Source organism: Erinaceus europaeus, chromosome 7 (genome assembly GCF_950295315.1).
Source record: "Erinaceus europaeus chromosome 7, mEriEur2.1, whole genome shotgun sequence".
Taxonomy (NCBI): Eukaryota; Metazoa; Chordata; class Mammalia; order Eulipotyphla; family Erinaceidae; genus Erinaceus; species Erinaceus europaeus.
In genome coordinates, this window is record NC_080168.1 from 62,470,295 (window position 1) to 62,497,916 (window position 27,622).

General features: G+C 43.0%; 3 protein-coding genes across 8 annotated transcripts in view; 1 reads left to right on the forward strand and 2 right to left on the reverse strand.

Moving 5' to 3' along the window:
- The window catches only part of DNAI7 (dynein axonemal intermediate chain 7), a 60,091-nt gene extending 41,714 nt beyond the window's left edge, over positions 1–18,377 (reverse strand). For 4 of the 5 annotated variants that reach the window (XM_060194524.1, XM_060194527.1, XM_060194526.1 and 1 more), the window contains exons 1-6: positions 18,360–18,377; positions 16,661–16,678; positions 14,023–14,101; positions 10,556–10,647; positions 7,813–7,914; positions 6,037–6,174 (exon numbers count right to left, since the gene is read on the reverse strand). In XM_060194524.1, the coding sequence (XP_060050507.1) occupies positions 6,037–6,174; positions 7,813–7,914; positions 10,556–10,647; positions 14,023–14,101; positions 16,661–16,678; positions 18,360–18,362 (432 nt within the window). In that variant the 5' untranslated portion in view covers positions 18,363–18,377. Of the gene's footprint in view, positions 1–6,036; positions 6,175–7,812; positions 7,915–10,555; positions 10,648–14,022; positions 14,223–16,660; positions 16,679–18,359 lie in introns of those variants that run through there. The other variant, XM_060194525.1, reaches the window with a different exon arrangement.
- Positions 18,378–18,568: 191 nt separating this feature from the next.
- ETFRF1 (electron transfer flavoprotein regulatory factor 1) lies at positions 18,569–22,594 on the forward strand. Its single transcript, XM_007517918.3, has 3 exons — positions 18,569–18,691; positions 19,992–20,079; positions 20,190–22,594. Exons 2-3 carry the CDS (start codon positions 20,029–20,031, stop codon positions 20,409–20,411), a joined length of 273 nt encoding a protein of 90 aa, XP_007517980.1. The 5' UTR covers positions 18,569–18,691; positions 19,992–20,028; the 3' UTR covers positions 20,412–22,594.
- Positions 21,293–27,622, reverse strand: part of KRAS (KRAS proto-oncogene, GTPase) — a 43,936-nt gene continuing 37,606 nt past the window's right edge. For both annotated transcript variants that reach the window (XM_060194540.1, XM_060194541.1), the window contains one exon: positions 21,293–25,519. Coding sequence is in view for 1 of the 2 variants with exons in the window: in XM_060194541.1 (XP_060050524.1) it covers positions 25,403–25,519 (117 nt within the window). In the remaining variant the exon portion in view is untranslated. The remainder of the gene's footprint in view (positions 25,520–27,622) is intronic.

Sequence of the window (27,622 nt, forward strand, 5' to 3'; positions counted from 1 at the left end):
AACCTGCAAGGACCACAATGCCATCAGAAGCCTCCGAGATGGGTCCCTCCCTTTCTCCTGAACTAGGTGCTAACCTGCCTGAACACTATGGATCTATTCCCAGCCATTCCTGGGGACTTGTAAAGTGTTCCCATCTACCCTGGCTGTGGGGATTGGAGGCCATTCCAATTAAGGATAAGACCTTGCCACCTCCAAGTTTTGTTTTTGTTTGTTTTGTTTTTCTCTTTTTGCTTGAATTAACTGTTTACAGTTAGTTTATTGCATTTATGTTCTGTTGGTGTAATACAAGGTGCCAGGAACCATTTCTCTGCTTGATAGATGATAAGCTTTGAAACAATGGAAGCCCTCGAGACAAGTTTTATTTCCCCCGAGCAAGCCATTTCCCCTCAGGTAAACCATTTATCAGTAATCAAGTGAGACAACACACAGTTGTGGTAATAAACATGGTTTCGGCCATTGTTTGTTGCAAGGAACATTCCACTTTGAAGTTTGCTCCCCCTCCTCCTCCTCCAGCATCCCCCCCCCCTTTTTCCCAAAGCCTTATAGTGCCTGTGAACACAATAAGATTTTGCAGCTTGATCAGAAACTTGTCTTGCTGTCGTTCTTTTGTGTCTCTTGTCCCTGTCATTCCAGGTCTTTTAGGTTCCTAGCCCCTGTTCACCGCCCCGCTGGTCGGGGCATCTGGCGCCCGAACGTGGGGCAAAGAAGCCTTCTGGACCTAGGAACTCCGCTGATCGAGAGGATAGGCCTATCCGAATTCACTGAGTCACCGCGGCTGAGGGAGTAACACAAAGACTTGCAGAGATCGCCACGGAACTACCCGACCGTGAGTCGCATCTGGAGGAGTGTCACAGCGGCTGAGGTAAGCAAAACCATGGGACATGAATTTAGCAAACAAGATTTATTCATTAAAGGACTCAAGGAGTCACTCAAGACACGAGGAACTAGGGTTAAAAAGAAAGAATTGAAGAAGTTTTTAGACTATATTGGAAATATTTGCCCCTGGTTCCCCCAGGAAGGCACTATAGATGAGAAATGTTGGAGGAGAATTGGTGACTGTCTTAATGATCACTATCAGTCTTTTGGTCCTGAACGTGTACCTGTTTCTGCCTTTTGTTACTGGAATTTAATTAATGACATTTAAAAATTTATAATAATCACCCTGATATTAAAAACCTTATTACAGAGGGTGAAAAGGTCCTCCGGCAACTTTATCGTCCGCCGTCCAGGACAAAGACCCCATCCCTATGCCCTTCTGTGATTATTGATCTTGATCCCCCAGTACCCAGTCAAAATAGAAGCCTCCCAGCACCCGATGAAAGTAAAAGCCCTGTCCCCCTCCCTATAGGTCCCACCTCACTTACTAAAGTTCCCTCCATTGACCCTCCTATTGCTAATTCACATGAGGATAAAACCCAGCATTCTTTCCCCCGCCTCTATCCAGTTTTACAACTCCCCCCCCTCCTGAAGCACTTCCCGCGGAGGATGAGGCTTTGCTAGAAAAAGAGGCTGCCAAATACCACAATCCTGATTGGTGTCCTCCTCCCTTTAATCCCCCTCCCAACACTTATGCCCCTGCTCTCCAGCCTGACCCTCTCCTTGACAATCCTTCTGTCAGGCGGGCATGCCTAGGAGCCCTTACAGGAATTTCCACCCTTCGCAAGGTCCTTGCTGACCGGAAAGAGCAGCTTCAATTAATGAAAGAAATAGCCGCAGTTACAGAAGAACTTACATTTTTAGCCTCACCAAAAAACCTAAACCCAATCCCTAAAACTAAAACTAAACCATCCAAATCAAAACCGGTTTTGGCTTTCCCTGTTACTCGGAGCCAGGCTCAAACTGACCCTGCACATGAAGCTTCTATAGAAATAGAAAATCCTGAAGACCCCCCGCAACTAGCACAAAAAACAGCTTTCCTTAGAAAATTAGTAGAAGAAAAATGAGAACATTTACAATTAGTTAAAGAACTGTGGGCTCTTGATTTGGCATTATCTTAAAACTAACAAGCCAAAAAAAAAAAAAAAAAAAGATCCAGCTTTTTTCCCTCTACTCTCAGAAAGCGTTAAACCAATTCTGAGTGAGATCTTATCTGGCTAGCAAGTTATTTAGAGAAAGAATGAAATCAATCAAACAAGACGTTCTCTTTAACTTAAAAGCTATTAATCAGAGAACAAGTACACACTTTTGATAGAAATTTAATGATTTGTTTCTTTAAAACTGTAAAATGTACCTTAGCCCAGAAAAAGAACTTCCAAAGATTTTTCTCTGCGCGGCGGTAAACTAAGCCTGACTGTTCCGTCCATGCAGCCAGTCACAGCACAGAGCTACTGCTCCACAGATTGGCAAACACTTCAGTCAATCATTCTTAGCCACAAATACCCCTCCTGGGAGGCTGTGAGTTAAAAATCCAAAAGCCGCTTTTCAAAGGGAAATTTTTCTTTTCACCAAAAATGTCAGTTTTAAGTCTGTCTGCTAACCTTGTTTTCATTAAAGTGTGTTAACCCCTAAGTAACTAAAGTTTGTTTTAAGTTTTAAATAAGATTTAGTTAAGCTAAATGTGGTTTTAAAGATCTCGACTCACAGAGTTGGCACACCTTTACCAAAGTAAAATATAGGGCAGTTTCGTCCTTCTGACAGCTAATATCAGCATCAATTCATTAGTTAAAAGATTTTCTGAGATATCTAGGCATGGTAAAATGCCTCTACAGTCTCTCTCACTCTTGTAAAAATTCTAAATATTACCAGCACCCCAATACCAACTGCCACTGTTTGTTAATTTGTTAATTCCATGCTTGAACTGGCTTTCTAATAACCCAGTCAGTGTAGAGCAGTGGCCTTGCCAAGAAAAAAAGGGTTAAACATATTCCTGGCCTGATAAAAAATTTTTATTCAACAGATGTGATTCAACAAAATTATTTAGTGTAAAATGGTCATCTAAAAAAAATGTTAACAGTAAAAATTTATTTTAACATTTCAGCTATAAGGTTTATCTTAGCTTTTTAAGTTACCTATCCAAATCAAAGTGAAAGATCAGTTAAGTTGTGTACCCACCCTTGTTCATAGCTGCCCTAAGGGTGTGATAGCTTTGTGATAAACAAAGATCCTAACAAACAAAGTTTAACATTTTACTTAAAATTGTTTAAGACTGGCTTGGGTTAGTAAAAGATATCACAATGGTTATGTTAATTATTTACATGCCAGAGGCTTTTGCTCTCGTTTTCCTCTTTATATCTTTCTGCTTTTAAAAATTATCTGGTTTGTTTTAAGACGCTGTCAGAGATTTATTCTTGGCAAATGGTGTTTTTGGTCTGGTAGAAGATTTGTTTTGGCAAATCCTGATTTAACAAAATTATCATTTTGGACATTTAAGCTATGAGGTTTTATTTTAGCCTTTTAAGTTGCCATATTAGAGTTCTAAGGAACAAAATCTATTAAGAGTTTTATATCTATGCTTACTCTTGATAGCCTTGTGATGAGTAAAGATCTTAGTAAACTAAAGTTATAGTATTGTACTTAAACTGTCTAATCAGTTTAAAATAATGCTAAAAAATGGTAAACATTTTATCATGTCAACACATTAGGTATTGACTTTCTATAACATATTGGTATATTCTAATAAAGAGCCTTCTAAAATCATATAAAAAACCTCAAGCCAATTCTAACCATTAGATCATCAATTAAGTTGGTACAAGTTCTCTCCTTAAGTAAATAATTATAGGTACATCTGCACCTGAAGAACTGACTGCTCATATGGTAAGATTTAAAACTAAACATTATTTTTTATTTATGGGTGTGTGATGACTCCTAAAGTCACTCATATCCTAAAAATTTTTCTCATTTTTTTACAAGCCTCTTAAAATTGTAATGCTTGACCTGCCATAGTGAGAGCACTTTACTGGCTCCTGCATTTTTTAATTAAGATCCTGCTATTTAGACTTTTAAGATTATTCTCCACTGATAAAAGCCAATGCTCTCTGACAGATTGATGTAATTCACCTGCCCATGTTTAGTAAACAAAAACATTTTTTTCTTTCTCAGTTGATATTTTTTCCAAATTTATGTGGGCTACAGTTCAAACAAGAAAAACTAAAACCCTTAAGCTCAATTAATAAAAAAAAAATAATAAAGAAGGGGAACGCACCCCCCCAGTATTCAGTTGGCTAAAGTGTCAATGTAGTGACTATACTAAACCTTAATATTTACAAAAATTTGAATTGTCCATTTATTGTATCTCATTGACAAAGCCACCCACGTTTCCAGTCACAGAGACATATTCTTTTTCAACACTGGATGTCCATGTTTGTTTTCCTTTTATTATGGTGGATGACATTATTGCTCTTGCAAAATCCACAGAGTCCCTGTTGGCAAGTCCTTACCACAAAGGACGCCATGGCAGTATATAGTCCAGCTAACCACACCAGCCTATCCAAGTCTTCTCTTCCTGCTGACCTACCACTGCTAACTTCATCTTTGCATGTTTACTGACTGCTCACTTTTCTCAAAATATTCCTCATGTTCAAGGAACCTCACCTAATGTGCATGTACCTCCTCTGTGTTTTGGTACAACACCATCCTATATTTTCATGTCAATTCTTCTCTACCTGGTCCTTGCCTCCTAGTTTTGCTTGTTCCACAGCTGACCCTCTATGAAGAAGAAAAATTTCACCACCAGAGGACCAGTCGTGCTGTGTTTCTTCCCCTGGACATAACATCCACTGACTGCTTCCCTTAGACTTGCTGGTGGCACGCTAGGACACTCTATATCTTCCTCCCATGAATTTTCTGACAAATTACAACAGGTTATAGACTCCACCACAAATAGTCTTGAGTCACTACAGAGCCCCTTATGGGACCCTTATTAGTCTTTTGTTAATGATTACCTTAGGACCCTTTATTTTTAATAAGATTACTGATTTTATAAAACGGCAGGTTGACGCCTTGGCATCAAAACCTTTGCAAATACATTATCACAGACTTGATTTGGCTGACAGAGGCCTGGCTGAACCTGAGGGTGACAGACCTCCTTTTCGGATGGCATAAAACTCAGAACTATGCATTGAGGCATCCAACTTTGGCAGGGCAAGGACACCAGTAAGGGGTGCAAGGCAAAGCACTGCAGGGGGAGGACCCTATCGTCTGCCTCTGAGTCCCCTGTGAAGCAAACCTGATTTGCATGGAGGTTGGTGTCAGCAACAAAAATTGTTTCCCTAGAAATCGTGGCTCTGCCTCCCCTCCCCAAAAAGACACCGAGAGCCTTATAAGATGCGGGAAGATTGGTTTTGCACTCACCCCGCGGGAGGAATCGGGTCAATACTTCTTCCCTCTGGTTATGCCCACCAAACCTGCTGTTAAGGTCTCTGCTCCTCACCCCCGATTGCCTGCCTCAAGTTAAATTATAATGAAGGGATGAGATGCCAGGAACCATTTCTCTGCTTGATAGATGATAAGCTTTGAAACAATGGAAGCCCTCGAGACAAGTTTTATTTCCCCTCTGGTCAGGCCATTTCCCCTCAGGTAAACCATTTATCAGTAATCAAGTGAGACAACACACAGTTGTGGTAATAAACATGGTTTCGGCCATTGTTTGTTGCAAGGAACATTCCACTTTGAAGTTTGCTCCCCCCCTCCTCCTCCAGCATCCCCCCTCTTTTTCCCAAAGCCTTATAGTGCCTGTGAACACAATAAAATTTTGCAGCTTGATCAGAAACTTGTCTTGCTGTCGTTCTTTTGTGTCTCTTGTCTCTGTCATTCCAGGTCTTTTAGGTTCCTAGCCCCTGTTCACCGCCCGCTGGTCGGGGCACCAAGGTAGCAAGTTGTTTTGGGGAATACATATAAAAAGAAAGTAGGAAGGCTAGCAGATACATATATAGTCCTTCCCCTCCTTCTCCCCTTTCCCCCTGGCCCCTGCCCTTGGGCAGGGAAGCAGTAGTGTTATTAACTGCAAATATTATTTGATTTAGTTGGGTTCTTTTGGAAGTGAGTTGCCAGACACACTCTCAGCAGCCTCAACCTACAAGCTGATGCTTTGGTACTTACACTGAGCACAAGTTTACTTTTCTCAATCACTTCCTCAAATGTCTCGTTTGTTTCCTCTTTCCACAAGCTGATGAAAGTGTTGATCTCAGGGGCCACTGAGGGGTCGGGGCTCCCGTCACACTGGATGTAGTGTTTCCACTGTGGGAACAGACATGCAGATAAACATAAACGACTTTTTTTTTTTTTTTGCCTCCAGGTTTTTGCTGGGGCTTGATGCCTGTACTACAAATCCACTGCTCCTGGAGGCTAATTTTTTCCCTTTTGTTGCCCTTTGTTCCCTTTGTTGTTTATCGTTGTTGTGGTTATTATTATTATTGTTGTCACTGTTGTTGGACAGGACAGAGAGAAACCGAGAGGGGAAGACAGATGGGGAAGAGAAAGACAGACACCTGCAGACCCGCTTCACCGCTTGTGATCACCCTGCAGGTGGGGAGCCGGGGGCTCAAACCAGGATCCTTCCACCAGTCCGTGTGCTTCGCGCCATGTGCACTAAACCCGCTGTGCTATACCGTCCAGCTCCCTGAATGACTTCTTTTTAAAGTATGAATTCTCAGAACCAAGTCTTCCCAATTTGAGTAAAACAATAATAATCATTATTAATACATATATGCTGAGCTATCTCTAAAATAACCAAATCCTTCTTCATAAAAAAAAATAATAATAAGCCTCAAAGTTTACATGGAAAGAAATAATGTTTATCTTTTTTAAAAAAAAAAATCTATTGATCTGGCTTTGTTTTGCTTCCTTCTCTAATCACATATCTCATGTGCTTATTTAATCAACACTTGGGAGTAATTTCAATTTCTCACATGAGTACTCACCAGTGGATATGTCTGTGGGGCCAGGGCTTTGTGCACGTGTGATTTTGCCACTCTGGACCCCTCTTTCCCTTAAGCAGAGAGGCGGGAGACACCTGAGCTTCTCTTGTGCTGTGGTGCCCTGTGTGGTGCTGTGGTTTGGACCTGGGACGTGCCTGTGGCAGGGCTAGCACCCACCTGGTGAGTCATCCCACTGGCCTGCTAATCAAAGCCTCCCATTCCTTTTGAAGCCTGTGTGCATTCTGTACTTGCAACCTTCTGTGATGACTTTTTGCTTACAATGACAGCTGATCACCGTTTGCTGTGTTGGTACTTTCCTCCTGCTGACAATACATAGCCTGTTTCCAAAGCCATGCTGGCTGCTCTGAGTGTTACTAAACTGTCTTGGATGCAAAGTTTTGCCTCCAGGGTTACAGCGGGGGCTCGGTGCCAACACTACGAATCCTTCTCCTGGTGGCCATTTTTTTCTCTTTTTCATTTGCATTAGATAGGATAGAGAGAAATTGAGAGAGAATGGGGAGATAGGGAGAGGGAGAGAGAAGATAAGACACCTGCAGACCTGCTTCACTGCTTGTGAAGTGGACCCCTGCAAGTGGGGAGCCAGGGGGCTCGAACCCTGGATCCTCGCACTTGGCAGTATGTGCGCTTCACCAGGTGGGCCACTGCCCAGCCCCAAAGCTCTGTCTGACATTTTACCATAAGCTTCTCAGCACTGATTCTCCCAAATGAAGTCAGTCACAACATCTCAGTGTTTTGAAGGTTTATCATCAACAATGAACTTTCCACAAAGTTCTACGCCTATCTGCTGGGCTATAGACCACAGGTTTGTCAGAGTCAGATATTTAGTGGACAACTGTAAAGCTTCTTGAGATTACATGCACATATGACTAGAACATGCTTTTGTAGCACAAAAGTCCAAGTGTTAACTCAGGGCAAATGAACCAGCTAACAGTGGTACCTGAGCCAGTGCTCTGTCCTCTTGTTTCAGCCTCTCTGCATAGGGAAAGCAGAGCTCCAGCAGAGTCAGCTCCTCCAGCTCCATGTTCCTCCTCTCCAGGTCCTGGGATGTGGGGAGAGAGACACAGCCCACTCTTCACTCGATAAAGTCTTTTATTTCAGAGTCGGCCCTAGGACTAGTTTGCATGGAACTGACACATCTCAAACTGTGCTCTGCCAACTGAGGTCTTGGGGTGGGTCCCCAAGACCCTGGGGGCCCAAGGCCTCAGCTGTTCCCGGTAAGATAGGATTCACCTTTGTGGACTGCTCTTGGTCGGTTGACTTAGTTGTACAAGGCCAGGCATGCTGGGGTTTGCAGGGGGCTGGAAGCAGCCAGTTTCACCTGAGAAGGACCTGAGGGAGCAGCATAGTAGGACTTGCATGTGTGAAGCCCTGGGTTCGAGGATGAAGGACTTGGGCAGGTCAATTCCAGGAGACAATTCAAAAGTCTGTGTGGTTGAATACAACTTAAGCTTTGTCAAAATTCGAATTTCAGAAAGTATGTGATCTACCACTGTGAAACAGTTTCCCAACCCTAAAAAGCTTTCGGGTTGGGTGGGAATTCTTAGATAGGATAGAAAAGTTTCTGATTAGGGTGTGTGTGTGTGTGTGTGTGTGTGTGTGTGTGTGTATGTGTGTGTAGAAAAGTTTCAGATTAGGGTGTGTGTGTGTGTGTGTGTGTGTTTTTCTCCCAGTTTAGCACTGCACCACCTTTAGCTGATGGTGGTACAGGGGATTGAATCTGGGACTTTGGAGCCTCAGGCATGAGAGTCTCTTTGCATAACCATTATGCTATCTAACCCCTGTGCTTTTCAAATAGTAACTATCTCAAGCACTGGTGTGCACAGTTCTGCAGAATCAGGCCTTGGGGAAAAACTGACTCTCGGGGTGTGAGGCTGGTGAATGGTCTAGTGGTACAGAGTATGAGAACTTGACAGACATGGCTTCAGATTCCACATGAAGAAATGACTATGAGGCATGGAGACGGCTCACCCACTAGGCAGAACACACAGCTTGCTAAGAGCGAGGCTCTGGGTTTGAGCCCAGGAACCACATGCAGCACCATGGATTCTGGGGGAAGTCAAAGGTTGGAGTGGTGCTGAGGAGCCTTTGCTGCCTGTCTTCTCTCCACCCTACCCTTTCTCTCTGTAAAGAGAAAGAGGGGAAATGGGGCTGGGAGGCAGTGGGAAGCAGGCTGCAAGAGGTTCTGAGATCATTCCTCACGCTGTGTGATGGAAGAAACAGACAGTTACTGAGTTCTGATAAAATTTCAAATGACCACAATCATCTAAAAAGTTCTTACACCAGTCTCTGGTTTGCCAGCTGTATGCTGTCTTGAGGACAGCTTCCTTCCTTCCTTCCATTGCCACCAGGGTTATCATTGGGGCTTGGTGCCAGCACTATAAGTCCACCTCTCCCAGCGGCCATTTTCCCCACTCCCACTGCCCCCTATTTTATTGGATGGGACAGAAAGAAATTGAGAGAGGAGGAGGAGATAAAGACACCTGCAGACCTGCTTCAGAGTTCATGAAGTGTCGTGTGTCCCCCCCCCCCCTCCCCGTGCAGGTGGGAAACAGAGGCTAGAACCTGAATCCTTACGTGGGTCCTTGAGTTCCTTACTGTGTGTGCTTAACTGGGTGTGTCACCGCCTGGCCCTGAGGACAGGTTTCTTTCATATAGTCAGTCAAAATAGCCCACAAAATGGTGATCTTAATTAGACAATGACTAACAGCTGTTAAATCTGACACTAAAGAGATTTTAAAAATAAAAATTCAACTCACTTCCCTAGCTAACAATAACATAGTTGCTTCCTTTCTCAAAAACAAGTTAGTGTATTTACTTACTTATTTCATGTTTATTTCTAACCATGTTTACTGTTCGTTGATTGCTTATTATTTTTCAATTTTGATTTCTAGCCTAGCAAGTAGTGACAGATGTGGGGAGGGAGCTGGGCCTGCCGCTTTTAATTGCTGAGTTTAATAGTTCTGTCCCGAGATCAACATGCTTCTCAACCATCGGTCTAAGAAGTGATGGTGGAAAGGAGAAGTGAAACTTAGAAGAGGCAGGCTTGGAACCATTTTAAACTGTTAAACTGTGCAGCACAGACTGGGCACAGCAGTTCCATGGCTGCAGACATGAGCTAGTGAGGCTGTTCCCGGCTGCGGCCAGGCTCTGTGACTTCACGCGGCTTCATGTCTCTCTACTCAACCGCCTTGTCAGCACCAGGTGGGGAGCAGCACCAGCACTGATGCCATGGTTAGTATGGCCAGAGGGGTTAGAAAGCTCACATCTCACATAGGACTGAAGATTCCTGCTAGCCATGAGCTAATTAGTGGCCAAAGAGCTCTGACAGTCATAGTCATTATTAATATTAATACTTTTTTTTTGTTTTTCCACCAGGGTTATTGTGGGGCTCATAGCATGCACTGTAAATCCAACAGTCCCAGCATCAATTTTCCTTTTTTTTTCCTCCCTCCTTTCTATTTTGATTGAGACAGAGAGACTGAGGGAGGGGAAGCTATAAAAGGAGAAAGACACCCGTAGACCTGCTTCACCACTCGTGGAGCACCCCCTCTGCAGGTGGGGAGCAGGGACTTGAACCTGGATTCTCATGCACGGTGATGTGTGCTCAACCAGATGCACTACTGCCACCCCCCCAACCACATAATTTCTCATCTTCACTAACAGCATTGGTGTTCGCTTACTTTTGCTTCAAGTTTTTGCCATTTTTCTTTCTCAATTCGCTGTGTCTCAAGCCTTTCCAGTTCTTCCTTTTCATGTTTCACACGGGCTTCCTCTGAGAACAGAAGGTCATTTCTCTGTGATTAACTCAGTCAAGTTTAAGGAATCAGGAAGCTCACCCACTAGACCATATGCCTTGCTGTGCCTGAGGTTCTGGGTTCAAGCCACAGCACCACGTGGGAACACCAGGGGAGCTCCACAGATGGTCATTGCTGAAGCCTCTCTGTCTCTCTTTCTCTAAGAAAAGAAAAAAAAAAAAAATATATATATATATATAAAAAACAGTCTGGGAGGCTGGCTGTTCAGCTGTACCAAGAAAACAGAAGACCCTGAGTGCATTTCCTGAAGCCACACTAAGAACCATCATCACTAGATCTAAAAATATATTTATTATTTTTAACTGTCTTATTTACTTATTACTGGATAGAAACAGAGAAACTGAGAAAGGAGGGGGAGATAGAGAGGGAGAGAGACAGAGAAACACCTGCAGCCCTGCTTCACCATTCATGACACTTTCCCCCTATAGGTGGGGACTAGGGGCTTGAACCCGGGTCCTTGTGCACTGTAATGGATGCAGTAAGCAGGGGCGCCACTGCCTAGGCCATTTATTTATTTATTTATTTGAAAGAGACAGAGAGACAGACACCAGAGCACTGTTTCTACTCTGGGTTATGGTGGTACCTAGTCCTTAGCACCTCAGGCAGGAGAGTCTCTTGCAGAACCACTATGCTATCTCCCCAGCCTATCTCTAGATGTTTTGAGTCCTTAAAGCTACTTCAAATGTTCTCAAAGTGGAGTGGCAACAGAAGATATTATAAGAGTCACAGACACTATGATGTGGTAGGAATAAGAAAAGTGCCAATTTTTAAAAATTTAACATTACTTTCAAATTTTCTACAAAAAAAAAAAAAAAAAGATCCAGTCTTCTCCAATAAATTTATTATAATGATCCAGTAGTGGTTTTATTTACCTTTATCCAGGGAAGTGATGTCACAAGATTGTTGACACTTGTGTCCCATTTCTTGACTTCCTGTGCTAAGTGTCAGCACTCACACCCTCCCCAGCTTGTCATCTTCCCCATTAGTGATGTTGACTAATAACAACACAACAGCTTAGCCACTGGTAGTTAAGGGAAGTAAAGTCTTTGCACCATCTGAAATAACTACTTCAATCTTCCCTTGCTTTTACTATTATAAAATACATGTTAAAGAATTCCAGTTTAACCCACTGTAATGATACACCCCCTAAGATATAGATTTGAGACTGCAGTGCCAATCTCAAAAACGGTATTAAAGATTTTTTAAAAAGTGGAACCAAAGAACATTCAAACCCTGGATTTGAGTCCACAAGCACCGAAATGCTATATAGCCTTTCAGATTGCTTAGTGTTTTTTTTTTAATCCCTTCAGCATTGTAATTAAACAAGGCTAAGAATTATAATTTAACAGATGAAAGTCCTCTTGGAGATGTGGTAAATAGAAATCATTAAACTCTAAGGTCTCGGGCCACTTGTGTGTGGCCCATCTATTGAACTTCAGACTTGGAGTCCATACTGTACAGTAAGTGCTGACGCCTGATTCCAGCAGTAAGAATCAGCAAGTGGCACACACAGCTGAGCGCATGTTACCATGAACAAGGATCTGAGTTCAAGCCCCTAGTCCCACCTGCAGTGAAGCAGGTCTGCAGGTCTTTTCTTTCTTCCCCCCATCTTCCTTTCTCCATTTCTCTCTGTCCTATCAGATAAATAAAAAATAAATAAGGGTGGGGGTATAGCATAATGGTTAATGCGAAGAGACTTTCATGCCTGAGGCTCTCAAGTCCCAGGTTCAATCCCCAACACCACCATAAGCCAGAGCTGAGCAGTGCTCTGGTTAAAAAAATAAGGGGGTTGGGCAGTAGCACAGTGGGTTAAGCGCACATGGCACAAAGCCCAAGGACCAATGTAAATATCCCAGTCCGAGCCCCTGGCTCCCTACCTTAGAGGGGGTCACATGACAAATGGTGAAGCAGGTCCACAGGTGTCTGTCTTTCTCTCCCCCTCTGTCTTCCCCTCCTCTCTCCATTTCTCTCTGTCCTATCCAACAACAATGACATTGATAACAATAATAATAATAACCACAACAATGATAAAAAAAAAACAAGGGCAACAAAAGGGGAAAAAAATAGCCTCTAGGAGCAGTGGATTCATGGTGCAGGCACCAAACCCCAGCAGTAACCCTGGAGGCAAATAATAAGTAAATAAAATAAATTTAAGATTAGCAAGATATATGGATTGGGGGAAGATATCCGGAAAGATATCATAGCAGTTTGTACAACACTTTCATGCCTGAGGCTCCAAGGTTCCAGGTTCAATTCCTGGCACAACCACAAGCCAGCCTGGTGGAAAAAAAAAAATGTATGTGATTTTATTTTTTACAAATACAATATTTTAAAGAATCCTTTGCATTTCAGAATCTGAATGGAGTGTATAAATATATATCAAATTTGGGTTAAGTATGTTTCCAGTGTCCTATGAGAGATATCATCCCCACCTGTCCCATTATCAGCAATCAGCATTTAACTAGTCCTGTATTCCATCAGGCAGCTCTACCTCAAATAGATCCGCATGTGACTGTGTGCTAGCAGAACTTTCTGGGTATCTTTTAATAGCACGTGTTTGTAAGAAAACAGATTATAGTGTGGGGCAGAGCGCGCATTTAATGGGTATGCAAAATGCTTTCCAGCCTGAGACTCTGAGGTCCTAGATTCAATCCCCAGCACCACCATCAGCCAGAGCTGAGCAGAGATCTGATCTCTGTATCTCTCTCTCTCTCTCACACACACACACATAAAGCCAAAACAAATTTTAAAAAAATTACATGATTCAAAGTCAAGGCTTCTGACAATTACAGAAGCCAGAACTCCCACCTTCTGCACTCCAAACCCAACTGTGATCCACACTCCCAGTGGGGGAGAAGTGATAGGAGGAAGAGGATAAAGGGCTCTGAACTTCAGTTCATCAGGACCCCGAGAGAGAGGAAGAAAATAGGAGGAACATTTGGATGCAGTAATAGGTCATGAGTGGCTTGGAGGGAAAGAGAGGACTGGACCTGGAAGAAAGAGGGGACCAGAGGGCAATTATGTACAAATCTAGATAGACAGTTGTAGAGATGACAGATAACCTATACCTACAACCTTGGGAGAACTGCAGTGGCTTGCAGTGGAGGGACAGGCGATTCAGAACTCTGGTGGTGGGAACAGTGTGGAATTATACCCCTGTTGACATGTAATTTTATAAATCAATGTTGAGCCACTAGTTAAAAAAACAAAACAAAACAAAACAAAACAAAACAAAAACCAGTCAAGACTCCTGAAGACCTGCTGGCCGCAGTGCAGCCAGAGCCTGGCCAGGGTCAGGAGCACTGTGGGGGCCGCTGCCATAAGTCTCCTACCTTCCTCCTTCAGCCGTCGCTCCTCCTCCTCCTGCTGCTGCCTCAGCCGCTCGGCCTTGGTGATCTTCTTACTGCCAGACTTAGCAGAGGCCACAGGTAAGAAGATGTGCCCCACCTTCCATCGCTACCAAACACCCATTCCTCTAGCACTAAGTGTGGAAGTCACATTTGTGGCCCCAAAACCAGCCTTCTGTTTAATTAGAGAGCAGCCTACTGAGCCCTGACCCGGCGCACTAGAGGCCATGCAGGGGAAGCAAAGGACACTGAACACAGGAGCTGCCCAGAGGCTGGGGTGGCTATGATGACAGCCACACAGTCCATATCTCCCTTGGCCCTGCTTCCCACATTTTAAAGAGGTTAAAACAGTGTGGCCTTTGCTGCACAGGTTAAGACAAAATGTCGGTAGGCCAGTTTGGAGACTGGCTGGTGCAGACGCGTCGTGACTGACAGACACAGAGCTTGCTGGGGTCAAGAAGAATGTGTAGAGAGCAGGTGGTGCTCAAAGTCTGTGCTCCCAAGCGTTTCACATTCAGCTGTGAGGGGAAGGAGACCCAAGAGGGAGGAGGTTCAGGCAGGGCGGATGGGGGGGGAGGGAGTTGGCAGCCTCAAGCTGGAGAGCAGGGACTCTGCTAGGAGAGTTCTGTCATCCTTGTCACCATTGTTTCTGACCAGAGCACTGCTCATTTCTGGCTACTGGCAATGCAGAGGCTTGAACCTGCGACCACTTGTTTGCAAGCTCTGTGTGCTACTGTAGCATTCTCTTCCTGGCCACTGGGCAGTGGCATAAAAGAGCTGAAAGCCCCCTGAATGCCTGTCTATCTTTACCTCTGTCTACTTTTAAAAAAAAGTCAGTCTGGAGAGGTAAAGTCTTAAAATAAAATAAAAAAATAAAAATAAAATAAAAAATAAAAAGGAAAAAGAGAGAGAAGAGGAATAATTCAGTGAATGGTGTCTTCCTGGCATTCAGCTTCAGAATTCATGGAGACAATCTCACTGCAATATATGGAAGCAACTCTGTGGCCACAGGGAGCCGCGGCATTTGTTTGCACCCCTGCAACAGTCAAGCAGACCCGCTTTCAGATTTCTAGTCTGCCTCAAAGATCTGACAATCTAAAGCTGGAAAATGAACATCCCTGTAGCCCCAGTCCCCCACCCCCACCATCCCAGAAGGTCTCTGAACTTTCTGAAGTTGCTTCCGTTACTTCCACAGGCCCCTTACACACTATCTGGTGACTAAGACAAGTAAATTGGGCTGGGTGTTGCGGGTGTGTGTGTGTGTATGTGTGTGTGTATGTGTGTTACAAAGAGGCCAGCCGTGCTCACAACCGTAAATGGCTGCGAGATGAAACATGGGGTGACGGGAGCATTTACAGAGACAAGACCTCTGGATGTGCTTCAGAGCTACCTCCTGGCACCCAGAGGGCAACTAAAGCAAGTGTGTCCCTACTTCTGGAAGGAGCGGTGTGTGGCTAAGTGCAGCCTGCTGTTACCTGGCACCCCATTTAGTTTTTCGAGAGTGAATGGGAGGAGGGGCCGTGACAGCCATTGGTGCGCCAGATTAAGCACACAAATTACCATGTGTGAGGACCCAGGTTTGAGCTCTGGCTTCCCACCTGCAGGGGGGAAGCTTCACAAGAAGTGAAGCAGGTCTGCAGTTCTCTTTTTTTCTTCATGTCTATCTCCTCCCTCCCCCAGTTTCTGACTGTCCTATCAAATAAAATTTTTTTAAAAAATGAAAAGAGATGTGATAAGAAGAGAGGAGAGGAGAAAAGAGGAGAGGGCCACCAGAAGCAGTGGATTCATCATGCAAGCACTGAGCCCCAGTGACAACCCTGGTGGCAATTAAAATAATAATAATATATGAATCACAGTTTAGTGTGCAAATAAATGATTTGAAACATTACCAGAGTTTTAGGTCAAAATATGACTATAGGGGGGAAGCTAGTTTATCAATCAAGAGATTATAATTTCTGCTTTAAATTGTAATTTTCCTGGAGTAAAGCTAGACGGGGGTGGGAGGAAAGACACTGACACAGACTCCCTTTACTGAACTCAAACTTTCTACAAAATAAAAAGTAATAATTAAATAAAATAAAAATCAAGGGTGTGTTAGCTTGCAACCTGTTCTAAAATACACTCTCTGTGGCGCTATTTCTCAGCCTCAGTGGGTCTTATAAGTAAATTTTCACATGTATGTCTGGAATGAATAAAAAGGGCTCTGAATCTAACTTTATCTAGAGGGCAGCAAATCAAAGCTTCAGATCAGAGCACAAAACTAAAGGCAATTATTCTTGCAGGTCTTTGTGCAATGAGGAATATCTGTTTATATCAAAGTTGCTATTGCAAACTAAGGATGAGGAACATTTGGCCCGAGGGCCCTAAATGGTCTGAGAAATCATTCGGTCTGGCCCTGCCAAGGCAACTGGGACTTAAAAATTATTTTTACCACTTTGTGTGGTCCACCAATGATGTTATAAATAACCAAATGGCCCTCAGCAGGAAAGAGGTTCCCCTACCCCTGTTGTAAAGGATTATTCCCTAATCTAAACAGCATTGAAATCTGAAAAAACACGTTAGTCAACACTATAAGCTATCATAAGACTAGGCAGAAAATTGTCACCCAAAAAGTGCTACTTACCTTTTTTGGTTTGGGGCCCTAAATGTTGAGAAAACAGAAAAAGTCAGTTGTTAAAAAAAAGGCCTTTGAATATACATATATTTGTTCCCAGAGCAATGCTCAGCTCTGGTTTATGGTGCAAGGGACTGAACCAGGGACTTTGGAGCCTCAGGCATGAGAGTCTCTTTGCATAACCATTATGCTACCTAACCATTATGCTACCTACGCCGGCCCACCTGCACCACCCGTATTTGAATATTTTTAACAAAAGCAGCATGAAGATCCAGGGTGGTCACAACAGCAGAAGCCCTGTGCACCATCTCTGCTGCTGTTCTGTGAACCTGAACCTCACCGTGAAAACTCACTGAATAAAGACTCTGGGGGCGTGGATCTACCTGCCAACGTCCCTGTCAGGGAGAAGCAATTACAGAAGCCAAAGCCAGAGTTCCCACCTTCTGCACCCCCCCCCCAGACAATTTTGATCCACACGCGAGGGGGGGGGAACGGGGGGGGGGGGAGAAGGAATGTTAGGGGACGGGCCGCACATGTTACAATGTGCAAGGACACAGGTTCGAGCCCACTTGTCCCACCTGCAGGTGGAAAGCTTCACGAGTGGTGAAGCAGGGCTGCAGGTGTCTCTCTCTCTTTCCCTATCTTCCTTTCCCCTCTTAAATTCTGTCTCTAGACTGGGAGTATGGACCGACCAGTCAACGCCCATGTTCAGCGAGGAAGCAATTACAGAAGCCAGACCTTCTACCTTCTGCAACCCTCAATGACCCTGGGTCCATGCTCCCAGAGGGATAGAGAATGGGAAAGCTATCGGGGGAGGGGGTGGGGTATGGAGATTGGGCGGTGGGAATTGTGTGGAGTTGTACCCCTCCTACCCTATGGTTTTGTTAATTAATCCTTTCTTAAATAAAAAATAAAAAAAAAAGGATGACAGAGGGAAAAAAAATTCTGTCTCTAATAAGAAATTTTTAAAAAAATCATTGCATTGCTTAAAAAAGAAAGGGGAAAGAAAAAAAAGAAATGGTAGGGGGAAGATGAGCAGAGGGCTCTGAACTCCAATCCCATCAGGACCTGGAGAGAGAAGAGGGGGAAATAGAAAAAAAAAAAAAAAAGGACATTCAGAAGTAGCAAGAGGTGTAGATGCGACTTAGAAAGGAAGAGAAGGCAGGGCCATGGGGGAAGAAAAAAGGGGGGAAACATATAAATACAGATGGTTACAGAAATGATAAACGCATGGAGGTGACGCAGTGGTAAAGCTTTGGACTCTCAAGCATGAGGCCCCGAGTTCGATCCCCAGCAGCACATATGCCAGAGTGATGTCTGGTTGTTTCTGTCATCTTTCTCATAAATAAATACAAATCTTTAAAAAAAAAAAAAAAAAAAGATAAACGCGTATCTGTGACCTTAGGAAAACCACTGAAGTTTCCAGAGGAGGAAATGGGACCCAGCATTGTAGGGGTGGAAAGGGTGTGGAATTGTTGTCTCATACCTTTGTAAATGGATATTAAATCACTAATAAAAAGTAGGAAAAAAAAAAAAGGTAAAGAAAACGCGTCTCCTTGCGACCGTTCTCGTTGCCGGAAACGGTCTGGCGGAGTCTGACATCCCCGGAAGCCGCCCGTCCGCCCAGCGGGAGAGAACACCCCCCAGCCAGAGACCTCAGGTATCTGGGAGGGGACTCCGCGGCGCCCCACTTTCCCCGCAGGCTCACCATCCTCAAGCCGCTGGAGCTCCGCTCTGCGTGGACAACGCTCCCCGGTTGTCAGGGCGACAGGCCCCGCCCCCTTCGTGGCACGTGGAGGAGGAGCTCCGCGTTGACGCATAAGGACTTCCGGCCCGCGCCCCACCCCACTGCCTCAAAAGCCACCTGGGTGTCCCCCTCACCCCCCGCTCCCCGCCCCCATCGCTGCTAGGCAGCTGACCTTCCCAGGAGGCGCGGTGCGCACGGTGGCTTTTACGACCTGTGCGTCCCGGAAAGCGCTGCGCGTGCCTGGAAACAGACGGGCGGCTCCGGGGTCTTCCTGATCCGGGGGTCTGCAGGCGGTGAAGTAGGCGTTGGGCACACATGGCCGGGTGTGGGGTGTCCATGAGCTCTGCCTGGCCTCCCTCGGTCCCCCTCGAACAGGCGAGGGTCGCCGGCCCGGCTGGACGGAGGCGGAGTGACCGCCTGGAGGACAGGTCACTCGCACAAGGATGGCCGCGAGGATCGGCCCTGCCGGGTGGCTTCCCAGACGGGAACTCTGCCCGGCGCGCGGTGACACCCCCTGATCAAGGGGTCAGGACCCACACCCTGCACCCCACCCAGCCCTGACGGCAGGGCCAAGGCTGGCTTCCTTTTGGCTCAGCGAAGTGGAGTGACTTGCATGGCGCAGCTCTACTTTTAAACTATTTCATGGACTTATTTTTCCACCAGACCCCTGCTCAGCTCTGGCTGATGGGGGGGGGGCGTGTGGGAATTGAACTCGGGGCCTGGGAGCTGCAGGCAGGACAGTCTTGTTTGCACAACTGCTGCGCCGATCTCCCCAACCCTCAGCTGTCTTTCTGTCGCACCCTAGGCCGATGCTGGAGAGCCTCTCTGTGACAAGTCTTGTTTTTATTTCTCAATAGCCAACCTGTTTTTTTTAATATCACACCAAAGTAAAAGACTCTGGGGTGGGTGGGGAGAATACAGGTCCAAGAAGGATGACAGAGGACCTAGTGGGGGTTGTATTGTTATATGGGAAACTGGGGAATGTTATGCATGTACAAACTATTGTACTTATTGTTGAATGTAAAACATTAATTCCCCCCCAAAAAAAATAAAAAGACACCATAAAGTTAAAAAAAAAAAAAACAGAGCACTGTTCAGCTCTGGCTTATGGTGGTGCGGGGGATTGAAACCTGGGACTTTGGAGCCTCAAGCATGAGTCTGCACAACCATTATGCTGTCTACCATCCGCCCAAAATCTTATTTTAATGAGAGAAAAACAAACCCTCTGCTGAGCTCTCGCTGATACCCGGGACCTCAGAGCCTCAGGGAGTGTCTTGCAGAGGGGCAGGGGTCAAGCCCCTGACCCCCCACCTGCAGGGGGAAAGCTTGCTTCACATCTCTCTTCCTGTCTCTATTCAGTAAGAGATAAAAGTTATTTTTTGCAGACCCGAATTCTGTCTCCCCACCCCTCGACTTCCCTACCTTGCTGGCCCACTGTCTCCCTCAGGCAAGGTCAGTTCGGTGAGAGCAGACACATATCTCACCCGACATGCCCCGAGCACTGCCTCGGCCCAGGACATAGAAATGCTCAGTAAGCCACTGAGTGGGTGAGTAGTTTTGCCCCAATGCAGGAAACTTGTTTTCTTTCTTTAGGTATGTTATATTTAAAAGTGGGTGCTGTTTATGACGAATGAAAATGGCCAATCCTTTAAGAGGAGAAGTACTGAATCTTTATAAAAACGTAAGTATGTGTACCACCACCTATTTACTAATTGTGTTATGGTATGGATTGTTAGAAACATATATATATATATATATATATATATATATATATATTTTTTTTTTTTTAAGCTGCTGTTTCTTGGACGGGACTACCCAAAAGGAGCAGACTATTTTAAAAAGCGTCTGAAGAATGTTTTCCTTAAAAACAAAGATGTGAAGGACCCAGAAAAGATCAAAGAACTTATTCGACGGGGTGAATTTGTAATCAAGGAGCTAGAAGCCTTGTACTTCCTCAGAAAATACAGAGCTATGAAGCAACGCTACTACTCAGATGATGACAAAATTAACTAATCATTACCGCTACAATCTGAAAAGCAGAGTTTACACCACATATCCACGTTGAGTCTAACTTAGAATGGAAAGATGCACATGTGTGGAAGATGCCCCAGTTGCCTTACAATGATGGAACAGGGTTCAGCTTCTGAGGGTCATGAGGGATTTTTCAGCACCCCTTTACCAGGCTATTTTACACCAGAGCAGCAGCACAGAGCCTTGTTGCCAGCTGCCATCCTTAAATTAATGAGCAGAATCTCCACCTGTTATTCTTAGCCTGTTGTCTGTTTTACTGATGCTTTCTCATGCATTTAGCTATAAGCACAGCAATGAATTATAAATTTATTCTCTTTATGAAGGATTGTCTTTTCTTCCTACCCCATTTGGTATATAAGCAGCACATACTGAAGACTCAACCCAATAGTATGAAGTGCAGTTATAAAAACAGTATGTATAGAGTAAGGTTATTTCTAGCTTGGAGAGAACCTGATAGACTGACTTTACACACATAACTAATTCAGCTATTTCCATGATTATTTTCCCTCCCTGCCCTTTTGGCCTTAAAACAAGCCAACTGCTGTGTCTCAATCACCTTCTGCAAGAACTAGCAATAAATAATGTTACTCTCTCCTTTTGCCACAGAGGCAGATTTTTTTCTTCCATCAACTACTACAGATGAGCTAACATGGAAATGGACATAAACCTAGTATGATTAAAAAAAAAACTAGTATTAAAGTTTAATAAACTTTCACGTTCAGCACCTTTCAGAATTTTTTTCTACTGTACAAGTTGCACACACACACAAAGTGCAAATATGCTATAGTGTCTGGCTCATCAACTATCCCATACCAAAAGTGGGGCAAGTATTTCAAATTCCCATCAAGAAATAACACTGTCAGTCACCATAACTATTTTTTTATTACATTACAATAATTAGGAGCAGTACAGTTCATGACAAAATATTACAAATTTAAGATCACTTCACAGCACATACTCCTATAAACATTTAAAAGAGTGGTCAATTTTTAAATCCAATGTTTGATATGACCAACATTCCTAGGTCAGCGCAACCAAATGACGGGAAACAACTGGACCACACTGCATACGTCCCACAGAAGCACAATGTACAAAATGTGCACGTTTCAGTTTACACTATACAAAAATAGTTAAAACACATTCCAGGTAAACATGTTACATTAAGAAATAGGACTAGTAAGAAATTGGCACTCAAAGGAAAAATGCAGAAGTATTTTCAACATGAAAACACAAGACAGTGGAATCAGAAACTTTGGGAGAAGACTTGACAGAACCCATTCAGCTCTGTGGGGAGGGGAGCCCTCTGCAACCATCAATTCTGCAGGTGACAACTTTGATTTTCCCTAAATGTAAACTGCCCGTTCTGCTGCACTGGTGCTTGAAACTGTGAAACTAAAGCAAGTGTTAACTTTACTAACTATTCAGAAACTGATGTGAATAGAAGCTTTAAGAAATAATGTTTTCTGAAGAAACTTAGAGTTGCCAGTTACATGTTCCATTTCTCAGCGCAGATCTGATGCTACCTAGTTCAAACAGAAGCTGTGAAATACTCTACAGCAACTGGGTTTTAAAATATATCTAATCAGCAATAAATTATAAAATTCGACAAGTGGAAATTACAGTATTGCCTACAAAAAAATCTACACTCAGAAACAATGGTTAGAAGTAAAAAAAAAAATCACTGCAATACAAGTGAGATGAACATGTGTATACGGCAACTTAACATGCCTCAGAAAATATCGATAGAGATTAGGACCAAATTGTGTAATGGTGGCAAATGTTTTAGTGACCTCGTAGGTCCTAAGTTCCTATGCAGTGTGACTCAGTTAAAAGAGCCTAGAATTCCTAACTGGGAATATTCACTCCAATTAGACTACACACTTCTGCTACATTCTTCCACAAACATGTCAATGTCTTAAGACTGCACTTTAGTGATATTTGCTAACTTCAACAAGGATTTTTATCTTTAAGGCTGTTATAGATTACATGTATACTTATTTCTAGAATTATCCCTCCCTTTAAAAAAAAAATCTCTACAAAAGCAAACCTCTTGTCAACCATTTAAAATTCACATAATATAGGATGATTACCACTGCCTTAGAAAAAAACAAAAACAAAAAACCCTGCCCAGATTATCTCAAAAACTCAAGTCAAAAAAAGAAAAATCCACCTTCAGTATGTACTTCAGTCCCTGCCATTTCCTTCTTGTGCAGAAACAAACGGAGATCCTATGTAAACCTTAACATTCTCTACCTTGCTAATGTCCCACTAACCTGTAGTTGAGCATTTCAGAATCCATACTGATTTGTATGTAAAGTGTCCTTTTCTGTGAATTAGTTCAGGCACCTGTGTATTCGTACCCAGACAAATTTAACTACTTTAGAATTCAAAAGTTAAAGTTTAAAAAGTCTATATTCATTACTTATACAAAAAGACCAGCTAAAACATTACACAGGGAATTTTATTACCTCACATACAACTTAATGTGTACTATAACAGTTGTCCCAACAGGATCATATATTGTGCCAAATTAAAAAAATCAAGTTTATTCCTTTAAAACAATGAAGTGATTTATATAAAGAAGCTTGAGTAAACAGTCACATTGAAATCATAGCAAAACAATTATTTGAGACCTGGAAGAAACCTGAAAGATCAAAATCTTTCTCTGGGAAACTGGAATGAGCATGATGGTTTCTCTGGGCCTTGTGGCAAATGCCCTGCTAAGCTGCTATGGGCAGTTGGTTCCACCAGCATTACTTAGGAAAGGGGTTGGGTTCCTTGCTTGGGACCAGAGCTTAAGATCCCCAGAGCATCATGCGGTGCCTGACAACTAGCAGGCACTTGAATCTTTGTTGAATAAATAGATTCTATCTAAAAGTAAGCTGAATGAATGAATTTTAAAAGTCTTTGTGTATGAAATCTTTTAAACAATGGAATGTATTACTGTTACTAAAACTAGTCTTCACTACACAGAATCTAAGGAATTCCTTTAGCACTTCCTTATTAAATTCTTCTCTCAATGGAGAAGGCTTTCTACTCATACCTGCTAAGCCACTAAAGGACAAGACAGCAGAGAGATGATGTTCAGAAAATGAAGACTGTGTTGTTTACAGCCACTACTAGGTCAAATCCCAGTATATCCTTCCGATGGTGCTGGGTCTTAGGAAGTTAAGATGTAGGGCCTTCTGATAAGTGGAAAACTTTGTGGAGCTATCCTTGCAATGAGTTTCGAGGGTAGTGTAACTACTAATATTAACAGGGAAAGACTCAACACAAGGGGCATTGGGTAGAGGTTGACAGACAAAATGATATCCATCTAGGAGAGGAACCCTGAAAGTAGGGAAGGGGCATTAAAGAATAAACTCACCTCCTGTACAATTTTGCCTATGTCTAGCACTGTAGATGGTAACTCAGGCAGAGTTACAGACTGTGCTGAGATTGACAAACAGGTGTATACTCATATAAACTGAATGTAAACCAGAGTTGCAATGGCAGATGCAGCCTTGAGATGACTTGACATAAACAAAGGAAAGTGATTTGCCCAAAATCAGAACTGTACGAGAGACATAGCTAGAAGCTAAGTCATTTTCCTAGTCACTCAATGAGTTTCACCTCAATACATCCACAATTCAAAATATTTAACTACACTGAAGAATTTTATTATTTTTCTGCATCACACTAAATAGACCAGTCTTATAAAGTGTTTTTGAACTGTTGCTTAAGCCAGTGTTTAAAGCACTAGCCCAAACTAGAATTTTTAAAATGCTCTCACTCCATTGTGTTTAAAATAAATTAGCCCTGACTTGCCCCACCCGAGTTTGACTTAAAAATGTTTTAAGATGCTCACCTAAGATGCACTTGATCTGTGGGCAGGCCTGCCACCTAGAGAATGTGATGCTGAGCTCACAAGCACCCTCCTAGTCCCCATTTCTGTGACAAGTGCACGTCCACAACAAAGAACACAGATTGCTCTTGGCAATGCTGACCGAGACACCAGGCTTCACGGGGCCGCCTGTGGTAACCTTGGTCTCCTTTGCACCTACCAAGCTATGTGGCCTGAGTCCTTTCTAACATCACTGCTGACATCAAAACTATTTTCAAAGACTCAGGTTCAAGAAAAGGTTGTGATAAGAGCAATCTGACACAAGGGAGACTATTCACTTCCTATGAGAATGATTCATACATGTTCAAACTGTTTCAATCATTACAAAAATACAGCTCCCCAGGTGATCACTAAGATCCCTGCTGCATACTGGATCTACCTGATTAGGAAGAAATCCTTACGAGTATTACAGGAATTTATCTAACATGGAAAGTAAATGGCCTCAATGTTTTCCTTCCCATTGCCTTATGTTCCCCACCTCCCCTTTATAGGGAAAAAAAAAAAAAAAAAAAAACTCTGGGAGAGTGTAACAATGACAAACAAATAGGCGGAAACCTGTGTGGACAGTGTGGCTTTACAGTCAATAGGGGACTCGGACTCCAGAGCATGATGCTCACTAGAATTTACAGGGAGCCCATCAACTTGTGTCCCCTGGAGATTTCAGTAAAACCAGTTGTGAAACTGTAACTAAGGGGAGAGTCGTTGGCCCATGGGCGTTGAGTAGATAAAACACAGGCTGGGGATGATTCCAAAGTGTCGCTAATTCGTTTCACATCAAAGCTTACAATTGGAAAGAGAAAGAGGGAGTAATCAACTGCATGCACCAAAGGCCCTGAGAGAAATCTCAGGTGTTCAGTTTCTTTTTCACAGGCATTGCTAGTTTGAAAAACCACAACTCAGGGAATACTGGCACTCAGAGCAAAGAGGTTTCCACTGTCATTTTAAAATAAGCATTCAAGGTAAAAACTAACGGTTTGGATGGAGCAAAAAAGAAAATTAGGTAATGCTAAAACAAATGCTAATAATTTAGTGTAATGTACAAAAATTACTTTTACTTAAGTATGCCTTAAGAAAAAAGTACAAATTGTATTTACATAATTACACACTTTGTCTTTGACTTCTTTTTCTTCTTTTTACCATCTTTGCTCATCTTTTCTTTATGTTTTCGAATTTCTCGAACTAATGTATAGAAGGCATCATCAACACCCTGAAATACATAACATTAAAATATAAGTATGATGGTTTGAAGTGAAATAGGAAAAAAGACACATCACTAACAAAAACAGTAACCCTCACAAAGGACACAACATTTCAGACAACTGAATATCAGACTTTGAGGACTCTTGAATGTTTTCATGGCTGTCTTATTATAAATGGCACTGATGTTCACAGAAAACAATGATTGCTACTTGCTTTTTATTTTATTTTGTTCTATTTTTTCACCTTTATTAATAAAGAATATTGGCTTTTGACTCTGCTTGTTTACCAGAGTGCTGGTCAGCTCAAGGCTGGGGATTGAATCTGGGCCCCCTGGTATCTCAGGCATGAAAGGCTCTTTGCATAGCCATGTGCTGTTTCCCTATCCCTGCTAGTTTCTTCCATATCCACACAGCTCAGACAGCAAAACCGATGGCATCAATCTATTTATAGTGTGATGGTTATCTACACTTGACTATCCCTTAGTTCTAGATACTGGACATACTATTTTCATAAAATTCCACATTGATATCTGAGTTCCGGCTTAATATTTAACTCCATCAAATTTATATAATTCCCAAGAAATAAACAGTATCTGAATGTACTTTATTTTCAAATACACAAACACATAGTTTCAATGCATAGACTTACCATAAAAGAAATTTTAAATGACCCCAACACTAGACACTCTATACCTTGAAAAATACCTGGGCTAGAGAGGGCTCCAGGTGTGGCGCTTGCAGTGCATGTAGCCCAGGTTCCAGCTCAGCACCCCACAGAAAGTGCTATAGCAACAGAAGCAACTTTAGTGTTATGGTATCTCCCTCACCCCTCTGTCCTTGTCTTGTTTGAATGAAAAAAAAGTGGCGCAGAACTGTGAAGTCATGCACACACATCAAAGAAAGGAAAGACAGAAAGGTGACTCCTGTTTGTGATAAAATAAACTCAATCATCGTAAGGAGGTGCAGCTGACGTGTATGGAGAAGACTCTTATTTTGCTTTCTGCATAGTGTGTTACGTATTCAAAAGCTGGCCACATAAAGTCAGGTGCAGTATGCCCAAAGACGTTTCCATTTGGTCATGGTAGCCTTCATATATTGCCTGTGACAAAATCAAGTATCTACCTCCGTTATTGCTGAATGACTTCAAAGGACATTAATTTTCTCCTAGTCACTCAGTATGAAAAAGGGCACTTCAGTAGCAATAACAGCAGATTACACCCCTGTAGTACGAAACCACACAAGATCCAGACAAGTGTCAATTCTTTTTACGTCCCTGTAACAAAGCGGTGTAAATATAGCAGCAAAATTAAAGGCAAGTTAAATATAAAAGAAAAATTTTAATTCAAGAGAGAAACACGATTTTTCATGTATTTTACTCTGGTTAGGGCTGGGTGGTGGTGCAACTGGTTGAGCACACGTTACAACGCAAAGGACTTTCAGGAGGAAAGCTTCAGGAGGAAGCAGTGCTGCAGGTGTCTTTCTCTCCCTCGACTCCCCCCTCTTGATTTTTGGGTGTCTCTATCCAAAAAATAAAGATAATAGGAGGCTGGGTGGTAATACAGCAGGTTAAGTGCACATGGCGCAGGGACAGGCCTAAGGATCCTGACTGAGCCCCTGACTCCCCACCTGCAGGGGGATCACTTCACAGGCAGTGAAGCAGGTCTGCAGGTGTCTTATCATTCTCTCCCCTTGTCTGTCCTATCCAACAACAATAACAATACTAATAACAACAATGATAAACAACAAGGGCAACAAAAGGGGAAAAAATAGCCTCCAGGAGCAGTGGATTTGTAGTACCTCAGCAATAACCATGGAGGCAAAAAAAAAATAATAAAATAAAATAAAAAAATAAAGATAATAAAAATCAAAAAAGTCTAGTCAATTGTGTGGTCGTTTTGAAAGTCTTGTTACCCTGGGAGCAGGGCAGTGGCACACCTGGAAAAGTGTACACATTACCGTGCATGAGGACGGTATTCAAGTCCCTAGTCCACACCTACAAAAGATAGAAGCTTCATGAAGTAGAGCAGTGCTGCAGGTTATCACCTTGTCCTCCCTCTATTTCTGACTATCAGAAAGAAAAAAATGGGCACAGGGAGCAGCTAAATTTTTGT

Coding starts and splice junctions, on each gene's coding strand:
- ETFRF1 (XM_007517918.3), top strand. CDS start 20,029: ATGAAAATGGCCAATCCTTTAAGAGGAGAAGTACTGAATCTTTATAAA. Junction 20,080..20,189: donor TACTGAATCTTTATAAAAAC/GTAAGTATGTGT, acceptor TTTTTTTTTAAG/CTGCTGTTTCTTGGACGGGA.